The sequence below is a fragment of the Myxocyprinus asiaticus genome, chromosome 32 (genome assembly GCF_019703515.2).
Source record: "Myxocyprinus asiaticus isolate MX2 ecotype Aquarium Trade chromosome 32, UBuf_Myxa_2, whole genome shotgun sequence".
NCBI lineage: Eukaryota > Metazoa > Chordata > Actinopteri > Cypriniformes > Catostomidae > Myxocyprinus > Myxocyprinus asiaticus.
Window position 1 is genome coordinate 42132707 of NC_059375.1, and position 13906 is coordinate 42146612.

The window sequence follows — 13906 nt, forward strand, 5'->3', positions numbered from 1 at the left end:
TAAATAATTTGTAAAACCATTCTTATGTAAATTGTCGCATGACTTTTTTATTTGACAATCTTCTACACAGAAATGGTCAAAAACATTAATACAACAGATTTCACAAATTGTCAAATTTCTGAATTTACTTTATATTCCGTAAAACAGCTTTCTGTAAATTGTTGAATCCAAATAAAATAAATGTATTACATTGTTAACAAAATCATTTATGATTTACACAAAAATGTGTTCAGTTTACTTAAGATAGTTAGTATGCTTTGATGGTTGTAAAATCTGTGTGACTGTGGGTGTGTGCATGCTTTAGTGTGTTGTTCTTGTGATTCGAGACGATGCCTGGGCTCTTGCTGCACTCCTGCCAAAAGCAGCGTCGTGGGAAAGAGAGACAAAGTGAGAGAGAGAGAGACAGAGAGAGAGGGGGATCTGTGTCTAGTGCAGTCAGCAGGAAAGTCGCTCACTACCTTGTTTCACGGACAGGACAGAAAGTGTGTAAGTCAGCCATGCGTCTCTGAGCACTAGCACTAGCATGCAGAACATTCCAGAGAAGAGGAGAGACACGGGAATCCTGCGAGAGCCCCAGATGTCCCATGATGGTGAAGGTCACAGGAGCTCCATTGGGGACGCTGACACAAGACAGGTGTTTGAGAAGCAGGCCGACACTGAGCAGGAGACCCTGATGATGGAGCTTACACGACTGGTGCAGAAGAGTTTGCGAGAGAGCAGCTGGTGGGAGAGGAGGGGTATAGACTGCACCATCCTGACTGCAGCGTTCATCACTTTGCCTGCAGGTACAGTACACACAAACACACACAATCATATACACTTTGACAAAGTTTCACATATAGACATTTTTATCATTTTTATGTCATGCCTGGGTCAAAATTTACCACAAAAAAAGAAGAAATAGAAATAATAGTTTGCATAAAGAAAAACTTTTTGTACAAAAAAACTATTTCTGTGGAGTGATGAAATGATTAAAATCTCAAAGGTTTTGCTTCATGACAAATATGGGCTTGTGGGTTTAATCAAAGAGCATTAAAAAAACGTGTTCTGGGAGAAACTACGCACCGTTTGTTTCGCTTTCTTTTCTGACTTTGATGCGCTTTTTTATAATGCAGTAACACACTGACATAGTGATTGATATATGTCGTCATGAAAGAGACCCTCCCCTCCAAATCTGAACACAAGTGGTCACAGGAGACACATTTAAGTGACCAGGTGTCACAGCGATATGTCTCACCTGACCACATGTGATCAGATCACCTGAGACGCATCGTTATACCAGGTGGAAACGGAGTCAAAAGGTTTTAAGATGGAGTCACACTAAACTTTGGAAGCTTCGGAAAATCAAGTACAAGCAAAGTTTTGTCTTCCGCTACATACCAAAGTTTGATTTTGATGAATTCTGATCTCTGAAAATACATTTGATCAATAGAGCGCAACAGTGCCCACCCACTTTTTTCAGCCATCTTGGTTCCGGAAGTATTTTTCCTGTTCATTTTTCCCATAGGGATTTCAACATCCTTCATAAAAGAACCTACCAGCTCAGAGGTAATCCACAACATTAGACAAGTTCAAGACTGTGCACTTAACATCTTTAACCTCCTGATTTTTTAAATACCAAGCTATAGAAAGTAAAAGAGTTTTATCAAATTGTTTGTTTCCAGGAGTGTTGCTTATTCATGTTTTTGAGATGTGACAGACTTTAACGTGTGCAAAGGCTGAAGACAAGACGGTGAAGTGAAGAACCCAAGTGCAGTTTATTTACAAAGTGCGATAAATCCAAAAAACGTGAATCCAAAGTAAAACAAAACAGAATAGAATCCAGAACATAAACATGACTTGACTATGACTTGACGATAAGGTTACAAAACAACATAACACCAACAATACTCAACCAAGGACTAGAGAACATGAGGGTATAAATACAAGGACATGGGCAAACACATGACAATAACAAGACTAAACTAATAACAAGATAACAAGACTACGAAAACATGAACCAATGAAAAGACTGATAATAAGTTAATAAGACAATAAACCAATGAGAACAAGACACATAAACATGAGGGAAACAGGACATCACATGACTAGACAAGGAAGTGAACTAATTTCAAAATAGAAGACCTGAAAACATGAATATGAATCGAAACATGTAACGAGAACACCCAAACACGTTACACAGACATACATCAGAAATTAGCATAATTCATTCTTATTCATAGTAATGGTCAGCATCATCCAATCACTAATTCAAAAGCTGTTTTCAGAGTTGTTCGTAATATATAGTTGGTTATAAAGATAGAAACAATATAGTTTATTTTAATGCAAAATATTCATGTACTGTATATATACAAATATATAAGTAGTTTGAGAGTGCAAGTTGAACATCTCGATTGCATCATTCAGGGAGTGGGCGGTCACTGCAGAGCTCTTTTGGTGCACATTGTTGGCCACGATTCTCTGATTGGTGGAGGGGTTTTCTTCAGGACTCATGGGTAGTGTAGTTCTTCACTAAAAATTCCTCTATTAAACATGATTTAATGGTTTCAACAGAAGTATATACCATTGATGAACAACCTCAGAGCTCGCAGTAGGTCTGTCTTTAAAGCTTTATAAGTTATCGTTAAAAATAATTTCCCTTGTGGAAAAAAATGTATAGGATTTCTACTTCCAGAATCAGACTGTTGTGCTCTATATAGGATCTTAATGTCTCATATGGACCTCTTAGCTCAATACAAAGCATATAAACTTGTGTGCATGGTTTGTAGTGTTGAGGGAAATTAAATGGTATATTTTCACATTTTAAATGTATTATTTACTAAAAACAGATTTCCTAGAGCATGACATCATATCCTGTTTTGGATATTGTTCAGTTGTCTAAAGTAATTTCAAAGCCACACTAAATTTATCTCTTTGTTGTTCTCTCTGTAGGGTTCCTGTTGTTGGGTTCGTCTCAGCTGCTGTATTTCCTGTTGGGTCTGCTCATTATGGGCGTGGCACATGCCGTCATCACTGTTAAAGGGGCGCACATGGCCAGTCACGGAGCGCTCAGCGAGTCTCCGACCTGGGCCAAATTCTGGGCTGTTTTCTTTATCGAAGTAAGAAATTAAGATGGTTTCTGTGCTTATTTCTCTGCATGAGTGTGCAGGGCAATAGTAGGGAAATGGAACTATGGTATTACCATAAAATGTATCATGAAAAAAAATGCAAATAGTGCTGGGTGGTATGACAGTATATGCATTCAAAAGAATTTGCTATATTGTACCATTAATGCTGTGCTAAATATATTTGCACAATGAATAATCATATCTTTTGGATAGCGTCCAAGATCAAATGAGATCCTTTCATTTGTATTTCATGCACTGGATTGTCCAAAATTAGGTATATCGCTCACCCCTACATGGGACTACCATGGTGTTCAATGAAGCACAGAGGTCTTTGAAGAACACATTTTGATTTCCATATTTTTCCATTCAACAGGAATGCTGAAGTTCAGATGTTTATTACATTTACATTTAGTCATTGTAGGCTTTTATCCAAAGCGACTTACATATGAGGAACATAGCAAGCAATTTGTCATACAAAGTTCAACAACATCTACAGTGTTGTGCTGCCAAGCTCTCAAGGTGGCTGGAGTAGTATAGGTGCTAACGCAGAAGAAAGAGACAGGAGTTTACAGTATATATATATATATATATATATATAGTGTGTGTGTGTGTGTGTGTGTGTGTTAGGGTTGCGTGGTTTACCAGTACTAACGAAGTATCACGATACCAGAAAAATGAAAATGGTACAATATCATCTTGTTGCTAATTTCGGTACCATATTACAGTATGCTGTCATCATTATATGAGATGTGACAGTTTTGAGATGAAATCAGTGACACTTTGAAAATAAAATAAAATCCAAACCTCTGGATATGGCCAAGTGTGATCATTAAACAGCAGAAGGATGTAATTTAATTAAATATTATACAGTCACATGCACTAACCCGTCACAAACAGGAAGAAATTAAACGTCTGTCAAAATAAAAGCTCTATTCAACTGGATGCGTGAAATTGAAGACAGAAAAATTGAACTACTGTATAAAAATGTAATATTCAAAAGGAAGCAGTAATACTCATAATAACAATTATATAATATTAAATGGTTGTTTTATTATTATTATTATTATTATTTGTAAGCAATATCACAAATGCAAGTGTTTTATCAGCATGCTGCGATTCTGCCATAGCAGCCTTGTGCCACAGGTAATCAGATTTTTTTTTTCATTAATGTTTTCATTAATACTGTGCAGTAATCTCGTTTTCTGTGTAAATTCATAAAAAATCTGAGGCTTATTATTTGTTGATTTCAGTATCGATTTAGTATCAATACTGAGGTACAAGGGCTGGTATCGTACTGAAGCCAAAATTTTGGTATCGGAGCAACCCTAGTGTGTGTGTGTGTACAGTAAGGGCAAGTGAAGTTCAATAGTAAGTGCAATTAGTGTGGATTAGTTAAGTGCTCTCAGAACAGATGTGTTTTCAGCTGGTTCTTGAATGTTGAGATGGTATCAGCAGATCACATGGATGTTGGAAGCTCATTCCACCACAGCGGAACAGAGAAAGTGAAAGATCGTGAAATAGACTTTGAGCCTCTTTGTGACGGGACCACCAGGTGTCTCTCATTCATAGACCGCAGAGAGCGAGTTGGAGCATAGACCTGGAGAAGTGAATTTAAGTAAGAGGGTGCGGTTCCATTGGCTGTCCTGAAGGCAAACACACAAAGTGAGGTCCAAAAATGTAAGACCAGTGGTGGAAATGCTCCTTTTTATTTTTCTAATTTCATGATAAATCTTAAGCATAACAATTTGAGGGAAAAGTTCAATTGAATTCCAGAAATGTTTGGTATTAATCAGGGACTAAAAATTAAATGTTTATTTCTGAGCAGAAACTGTATTTCTTTTGTTCCGGTTCCAGCGTTCCGCTGCCTCCTTTCTAATTGGTAACCATAAGAACGAAATTAAAGAATGGTTCATTACTTTTTTGGGGGCTTTTTTTATGACAGTACTCTGCACAGAGTACAGAGATTGAAGCGGAGAGCATGCGCTACAGCTCACATCCCCCCCCCCCCCAAAAAAAACGACTATTGGGCCAGTTTCTATTTCAATCCTTGGCAGATTTCTCTTCACACTTAGTCCATTTCCATCCACCCTGCCCCTGGTAAGGTCTGTGCACATCACGGGTACTCTGTGCTAAGGGAGGGTGATGTACCAGTTGCAGTGTCACCAGATCTCTCTAGAAAAAAAAAAAAGGGACCTGGTCTGGAAAAACATGCTCAAAATAAGGGACTTGCCTCAACCAAAATAAGTGCTAATAAGCAATCACTTTTTTCCCCCCATGATGTGGGGGAATTATCAGTATAAAAAATCATAACAAGCAAATTATACAGTAGCTTATATAAAATAACTTCTTTTCAATAAATATATCCCCCAAAAATAGCCAAAATCTCTCTCCCCTACATGCATGCACACACTGCTTGGTCATGTTTGGATTAAACGTCATCTTATACGGGCAGAATTATTTTATTTTAAACGTAATAATTATTTAATTCTTTCTTTTAATTACAGATCTGCTTCTTGGTCAGATCCTGGTAGCATCAAATCTGTATTAATGCATCATATCTAACAATAATTCAGTGAAACATCTGAGAAATGTTTTACCTCGATGCTTTTCCTTGTATTTGGATTAACCGTGCATGTACAGGGAGGCCCAAAAACAGGGCCACTATGTTTGATTGCTCATATCTTAAAAGTGCATAAAGGCGTTTGCACGATTTTTGACGTACTTCTACGACTTTTTGTTAACAGCAAAATGACATCACTGTGACGTCATTGTGAGCAACAACTTGCTACAAATAAATAAATAAGTAAATGGTTTGGCCCAAAAACAACGGGGTCACATTGCGAAAGAGAAGCACCTAAGTTTGCTGCCATTGAAAACGTTGCTAAACGATGGACTTATTTATTTGTAGCAAGTTGATGCTCACGATGACGTCACACTGACGTAATTTTGTTGTTAACAAAACGTCGCCACTCGTGCAAACGCCTTTATGAATTTTTAAGATATGAGCAATCAAACATAGTGGCCCCGTTTTTTTGTTTTTTGGGCCACCCTGTACATGTAGTAATTATTTAAAGTTGTCTAAAAGGTTTTCATCATGTCATAGAAGGCTACATCCACAATGTGCATTAAGGCAAAGAAATGTGTGATGCCGCAGTTTCCTTCAGAATCAAAGCAAATGCTTATCATGTGCAACAAAAAAGAAAGAAGCCTCATTTTTTTGGGCAACAGGAAGTGATGTAATTCTGAAAATGCACTGTAATAAACCATTTATACATTGGGTTCATGACAAAAAAAATATCGGCACGAAATGAACTGGTTATTAGCCGGTTAGCCACATTCAAAAATAACGTTTTTACTCCGGAACAATAGAAAGGGCCTTCTTTGATGTTTTCGGTTATGTTCTGCAAATCCTGATTATTTTCAGGTTTAAATGAAAAAATCCCATTTCTAATGTGGTGTCAGAACTTTGGACCCCACTGTACCTGTATATACTGTAAATGCAGACATGTGTCTCTACCTGTGTATGTGTTCTCAGGTGTGCGGGTCGTTCTCTGCGAGGGCAGGTGTACAAGCACATGTTAAGATGCATCATGCTTACACTAATGTGATTGGTCTGGGAGACTCCAGCACCTGGAAAATCCCCTTCCTGCCTCGATCCGTCTACCTGTTCATCGCCCCTCTGGCTGTCCCAGTCATCACTCCTGTCGTAGCCATGGGTGAGTGCTGAGTGGACGTATGTGTATATGTGGATTTGTAGAATATGTCAAAAGAGAATAATAAATGTGTTGCATGTTCACCTTTCCTACAATCATCAGAAATGAACGTGTCCTTCTAACCAGGAGTGACGAGGGAAAGCAACAAATCCTATCTCTTCTATGTTAACTCCATGGAAACCTCAGCATGTACAATTGCCTTACATTTACGTCACTTTTTTTGTATTTTTATTTGTGTGTTACAGGTCAAATGAAGGGTCAGTCTCCATCCCAGATTGTACGCACAGTGTTGTGTGTGTGTCTGGGCTTTTTCTCTCAGTATTACCTGCTCAGGTGTGTGTCGGGGCTGTCGTGCAGCTCTGCTCTGCTGGTCATGCTGCTGTGTAGAGCCATGTTCTCCCTGCCGTACATACACGTCAACATATTTCAGGTGGGATACAAATACACAACCAAATTTAACCCAACCCTATCTTACACAATGATAAAGGGCTCATAACATGGAAAATTTTAAAATAAGAGATTGAGGTACTTATTACTCACTAAAGTCTCATATGAGTGATTCATTCAGGAATTGGACTTTACAGGTCACACTGAATGTTTCATGCTATAGATTCAGAAGAACCGGCTTATGAGAGTCATTAGTTCAGGAATCATTCGACACTGGACGCGCTGAATGAGCGTGTTTACGTGCATGTTCTTACACTGATTATGCTTAATATGCCGACAACGTGTGTGGTCATGTAAGCGCAATAAACCGCGTTCCTTTATCTGTGAAAAGGCCATAAATGGCTTATGAATAACCTGATCGACATGGGTACATTTTTATCCATTATGCCAATTTCACATGCCATGTAAACACCTTACCCGGTGTTCTTACCGGCTCATCCAATGTGTGCACGTGTTGAGCGCATGCCTATTCGCGGTTTGACGTCAAAAGTAGAGAATAACACGATTATTTCAAATGTCATGGAATCAGACTACAGTAGTCGCGCTGTATGTTTTGTGCTATAGAATCGGTAGAGAGGTAGCACTGCTGCAGAATATTTCTGTATGTGTTCTGTCCTTATAGGCAGAAAAATACACGATCAAGAACTGTTAACGGAACCATAAGTCAATTATACGGTTCTTGTAAAAAATAGAACCTTTTCGAAAAAGAACTGGTTCTCGGTTCCCAACCATAGATGTACTAGATACTTAAACTTTCAGAATGCAAGACACCACCATAGGAAAAAAAAAATACAAACCAATAGTAATAAGTGTGGTATATGACGCCTTTGTACTGAAATACCACCCAACACAATCACACTAATTAACCCATCCCAACTCTGTACTGTAACTTACTCCTACACTACAGTAACACTCAAGTACATTATTCTGTCGACTCTCTCTGGCTCATAAGAGCAATCTGAGAGTGAACTTTAAAAGCTATTCAACTTTACTAAAGTCTGCATCAATCCATCTCTCTCTCTCTCCATCCTTCCCCCTGAGACCACTCAATACGGCTTTGTTCTCTCTTCTGCACACAGAGGTTCACACAGTTCATTTGTAGAAAAAGTAGGGAACAATTCACGCATGGTTTTCCCAGGCAGACCAAAGAGAAAATGTACTTTTGTGTTGTGCTGATCCTCAGAGGTATTTCTGCTGGTTTAAAGCTTTTAAAGACCATCCACTTGGAGACTGCAGAATAATGTGTGTGCTCTTTGTTTTGGCAAAAACGCTTCATTGCTGCTTCACACACTTGTTTAGCATGTGCTGTGTTACAGTGTGTCTGTTGAATGCATTTGTGTGCTATTGTCTAGTGTGTGTGTTGTCATTTTTTAGTTTGGATCCCTGTGGTGTCACTGCGTCTCTCAAGTCACTGAACACATTTAACATTTTTCTTGTAGATCACACACTAATCTAAGGGTTGGTATGGATTGTCCAAATTCTACACACACTTCTGTAGCAATTTTATTTATTTTTTTCTTCAGTGTTTTTGATTGGCTAGTTTGGTTGGCTAAAATGGGGAGTCTTTTTGCAGTTTACAGAGTCTACAGGGACACCTATTTTAGTGATGCATGTTGTGAAGAAGGCATGCTTGGTATTAAAAAAAAAAGAAACACACACAAAAACAGTTAAAGTTAATGAAAAGTTAAATTAGTAATGAAAGCAAATAAAAGAAGTTAAGAAAGTAAAGTACAATAAAGTAAAGTAAGTTAAGTGAAGTAAAAAAGAAAAGTAAGTTAAGAAAGTAAAGAAACTAAAGTGTTAAGAAGTAAGTAATTTAGGTAATGAAAATAAGTAAAGAAGCGAAGTTAGTTAAGTACAGTAAAGTAAGTGACGTAATGAAAATAAAGCAAAGAAAGTAAATAAAAAAATTAAGTAATGACAGTAAAGAAATCGAAGTACAGTAAAGTAAGTGAAGTAAAGAAAGTAAGTAAAGTAAAAAAGTAGGTAATGAAAGTAAGTAAAGAAAGTTAAGTTGAGGAAGTACAGTAAAGTTAAGTAAAGAAAGTAAAGTAAGTTAGGTTTGTAAAGTAGGTTAATTATGTTAATAAATTAAAGTAAGAAGAGTAAGTTAAGTAAAAAAGTAGGTTAAGTAATGTAAGTAAAGAAAGCGAAGTTAAGTAAAGTACAGTAAAGTAATTGATGTAAAGAAAGTAAAGTAAGTTAGGTATGTAAAGTAAGTAAAGAAAGCGAATTGGAGTTATAAACAAAATTTCAGGAGGAGCACGTTCATCTAAACTCACAATCACCCCTAGAGAATATAAAGGCTCACTTCCCTCTCTCCAGCGACAATCCAGGCATCCCTCCTCCACCCCATCTCCTCCATTATCATTCAATATAAATTTATGCGCTCACGTAGTCCGGGGGGGCAACTGGAGCACGAGTCAAGTCTTGCGCTCAAGACGCTCCATCGCGGATAGCAAGCCAAACCAGTTTAACAGTTTACCGCTATCTCAAGATTATATGAAACACGAACTCGTGAAGTAAGATAAGTACAGTAAAGAAAGTGCAGTAAGTTAAGTACAGTAAAGTTTAGTTAGTTAATCAAGTAACACAATTACGTAAAGTTGAAGCTGAAGTATGTCATTTCTGTGCTGTCTAGAGTATGTCTACATAGAAAGTCTTACTTCAAAAGAGCAAAAACCGTCCTGTTTTCCATGACATGACAGTTTAAGTCATCATGCTTGTTTTGCCGCTACTCATGAGTTTTTGTGTGTCTACTTGTACAGCACATCGGTCTGCCAATGTTCTCTTCAACCTGTCGACCCAAACGGATCTATCAGATGACTCACGGTGTTCTGAATCTTCCTCGAAACCCTCTGCTGGACTGGACGTTCGGTCATTCCCTCATCAACTGCCACGTAGAGCATCACCTCTTCCCATACCTGTCTGACAACATGTGCCTGAAGGTAACTGTGTGTGTTTATACTGCGGTATATAATATGGATACAAAAATAGTACTAATGATTCTGAATCCGTCTCAATCTCAATTTAATTCCATTTTAACTGAATGTGCTTTTTATAGCATGACAAAAACGTAGCATTCATATTGCCAAAGTGTTGAAGAAAAAGTGCAAAAACAAGTCATTTAAGGTCAAATAAGGTTGTTCAAATGGAGTAAACAAGTAAAATTAACATATAAAAATGCAGAGTAAAAAAAAAAGGATTCAGTTAAGGAAGTGATGTTAGTCAAATAAGACTAAATAAGAGGGTTAAATTACTGTAATTATGGCTACTGTAAATATGCCAAAAACAGTAATAATGAAAATAAATCTGTCTCTGTCCTTTATATTCTCAGGTGAAGCCCATAGTGTCTCAGTATTTAAAGGAAAAGCAGTTGCCTTATCAGGAGGACAGTTACCTCTCGCGCCTGAGTCTGTTCTTCCACAAATATCAGGAGCTGATGGTGTTTGCTCCGCCCATCACGGAACTGGTGGGAGTGCAGTAACACAGGGAGAAGAGGATTGAATGAACAGATAAAGAGGAGGAGAAAAGAGAACATGGACACAGAAGGGAAGACCATTGTGCTTTTCCAAATGCTTAATTGGTGCATGAATACAATGTTAGAATTAAGAAGCGATCAGAAGAGCAGGTTTAGCAGAGATGATCCTTTAATTTAAAGACCCCATGAAATGGGGCAATTTTCTTTCTTATTTTGACGTATGTCCTTGAAACAGGAAGGGCTTGACCTTTTTTAAATAGCCTATAGCCTTAATTTTTTGTCACAGTCATGCACCGTGATTGGCTACTTAGTTTCGCTTATCAGCAGTCAGTATTAAGCCGTATTTTCACTGCATCTGACAAATAACAAATGAGAGCAGAAGTTGTTAATCTCTAATGAAGAGTCGCACGATCTGAGCTTTGGATGCATTGAAATATGTCAACATATGTGACTAGACCATATGCAACCACCCGACTGGATGTGACATATTGGGTAATTCTTACAAAACTGGTCAAGAAAATGTCCTTGCCATTTATTTATTTTTTACTCCAAAATCAAAAGAAACAAATGAGAAATTATATTTTGCATATAAAAATGAAGCCTACTGTATTTTTAGAGCCATTAAGATTTTTAACATTAACAACGTTATGCACATTCTCCACCCCCCCCCCCCCCAAGCTACATAAAATGTACTTTTTTTCTGTGAAATTTACTCAAATTGGTGAATAAATATGACAAGGTTTTATACTTTAGGAGTGATACATAATGACTATAAAGATACTATAATGATGTAAAGATACCAAACAATCAAAAATAATATTTACTTAAAAGCTAGAGCATTAATTTTTAGTACAAATGTAGAATTTACTTAATATTTCAATGTTCACGCTTTAACGAAATCAAAACGTAATCATTTCTGCTATATTTACTTTACCACAAAATAATTTTTTTTTATTATTATTGTAGCAGTACTCTCTTAGTACTGCCTTTCAATTTTGCTGATTCTAATGGATTCAATCAAATAATCAATGATTGAACAAAAGCATTTTTCCCCCTGTAATACAGTAAAACAAAATGAGCGAATATTAATCATGCATTTAATCCCTTAAACTCTTTAAGATATAAAGGGGGGCGCTATATCGCAAAAAACGTTTAGTTTAAAACGTTTAAGTCTCTGTATACATAAGTTGGGCATTTGAGGTCTCATTTGAAAGCTCAGAATCTGAACTTTTCAGAGATATCCATCACTTCTGCATTTATGTTACTTAAAATGACAAAATAAGGCCTCAAAACATTTGCGTTGAAAATTAGCGCCCCCCAGAGGAAACAGAGTAGAACTATTTATATAAAAATAAAAGTCTTTCGCATAGCACCTAAATGGTCAAGTCATATATCAAATGAAAGCTCTCATTTGCAGGAATGTGACTGTATAGTTTATTTAGATGCCCTAATACCACAGTTCGAAAGATTTTCAAAAGAATCACAAAGTGAAATATGATTTCTGTAAGTCATCAAATACAAACGTCTCTTTTATGCGCCAATAACTGCTGCTGTAGGCCACAACTAGCCAGATGAGACATTTCTTACTTGTCTGTGAGCTTGCTTGGCTGAATAATCCAATGTTATATCTTAGATGTCCAGAACAAAATACGCCATCCAGAAGTAAAAGCATGCAAAACAAATCATTAGAAAAATATGTTTTCGACTATTGATGATTAAATGTTAATATATCATCGCAAAGGGGTGGATCTCAGCCTATATTGAGCTTCTAGTCCACTCAGAGGCCGAGATATTCAATGAAACAGTGAGGGTGGTGCTTGAACTGAAAATTAAACTGAATGTCTATGGACGAGCACATCTCTGAGGGCTAAAATGCGTTATAGCACATATGGTAGAATATAGTTGCTATAACTCTGACAGACATGAACTAAAAGCCATTGAAAATGTCAAGGATGCTTTTATGTGAAACAATAAGGAGGATTTCCTTTCATTTGGTTGTTTGATCACACCTTTATGACATCACTTCCTGACTCTTTAGGACATTATTGAATGTAAAATCTTTGCCACGAATGCGCTGACGTCATATCAGTGGTAATACTGCACTGCAGCTGGCATTGTACCTGACCTCTGACCCCAATAAGCTCTGAACTTCAACATGTGACTGTATGAACCCCATTAAGATAGATAAACATACCTAATCTATTTTCACTGGGTGGATGATAAAGCAAGTGAAAAATGCCATAGATTTACATTGAAGGTGGAACCCAAATTATATCTTGAGACCATGTGGACTATTTTTGACTTGGGCCAGCAAGCAACCACCCAGAACATCCTGGCGACCACTTAGCAACATGCTAAAAGCCATCAGAATACAAAAGCAATGGCATAGCAACTCTCTGACATTGTGGGTGAGTTTTTATGATGGTTGTACATAGATTGACATATTAGAATTAGCTAAAAGTCTAATACCCAGTACAATATTAATTTAACTCATAGTAAAAATGAGTATATGTACCCATAATGAACATGCATTAATTACTTAATTATCACATAATACTCACATTTACAGCATTGCAGTAGTAACGAATGTTTTTATTATTATTATGATTGGTTGAGAGTGTTTGTTATCGATGAAGAAAGAAACAGATTTGTATGCACTGATGGAGGTCAAGTTTATGATTGTTTTAGTGATTTTAACCTAAATCATTTGACTAGCTTTCACTGAGTACAAATGAATGTACTGTAAGTGCATATGATGATACTGAGATGTGTATGTGTGTGAGCGAGAGAGAGAGAGAGAGTTTGTTGTTCTTATTTGAAATGTAAGATATGCTGCACTGATTTTACTGACCAAATAAACCAAATAAAGCTGTAAACTGAGTTTAAATGTGTGAATAACATTCAGTTAATAATGACTTAAAGCTGCACTATGTAACTTTGTGCTCTCTAGGGACATCTGTGGTTGAAAGTAAAAATTGCAAGCAATTTGCAGAAGAACACTTTACGTCAGTCGTGTTTCGGCACTGCTCTTCTGGCGGATGAATCTCATGATTACCGGGACGTCACCTCTGTGTGATCATGACTGGGAGATATTCAGAGCCTACTATACTTATCAATTGAAGAACTGAAACTCATGAAATGGCTGACACATTCAATAG

At 37.1% G+C, this 13906-nt stretch overlaps 1 protein-coding gene across 1 annotated transcript; it reads left to right on the forward strand.

The window, feature by feature from the left end:
* The first annotated feature begins 387 nt into the window (after positions 1-387).
* LOC127423195 (fatty acid desaturase 6-like) lies at positions 388-11438 on the forward strand. Its single transcript, XM_051667338.1, has 6 exons — positions 388-785; positions 2932-3098; positions 6643-6823; positions 7066-7250; positions 10036-10215; positions 10605-11438. Exons 1-6 carry the CDS (start codon positions 524-526, stop codon positions 10752-10754), a joined length of 1125 nt encoding a protein of 374 aa, XP_051523298.1. The 5' UTR covers positions 388-523; the 3' UTR covers positions 10755-11438.
* The last annotated feature ends 2468 nt before the right edge of the window (positions 11439-13906 follow it).

Bases quoted from the DNA above. Each gene is read 5' to 3' on its own strand.
- LOC127423195 (XM_051667338.1), top strand. From the start codon at position 524: ATGCAGAACATTCCAGAGAAGAGGAGAGACACGGGAATCCTGCGAGAG. The intron at 3,099-6,642 runs GTAAGAAATTAA...ATGTGTTCTCAG, and splicing joins GGGCTGTTTTCTTTATCGAA to GTGTGCGGGTCGTTCTCTGC. The intron at 7,251-10,035 runs GTGGGATACAAA...CTACTTGTACAG, and splicing joins TACACGTCAACATATTTCAG to CACATCGGTCTGCCAATGTT.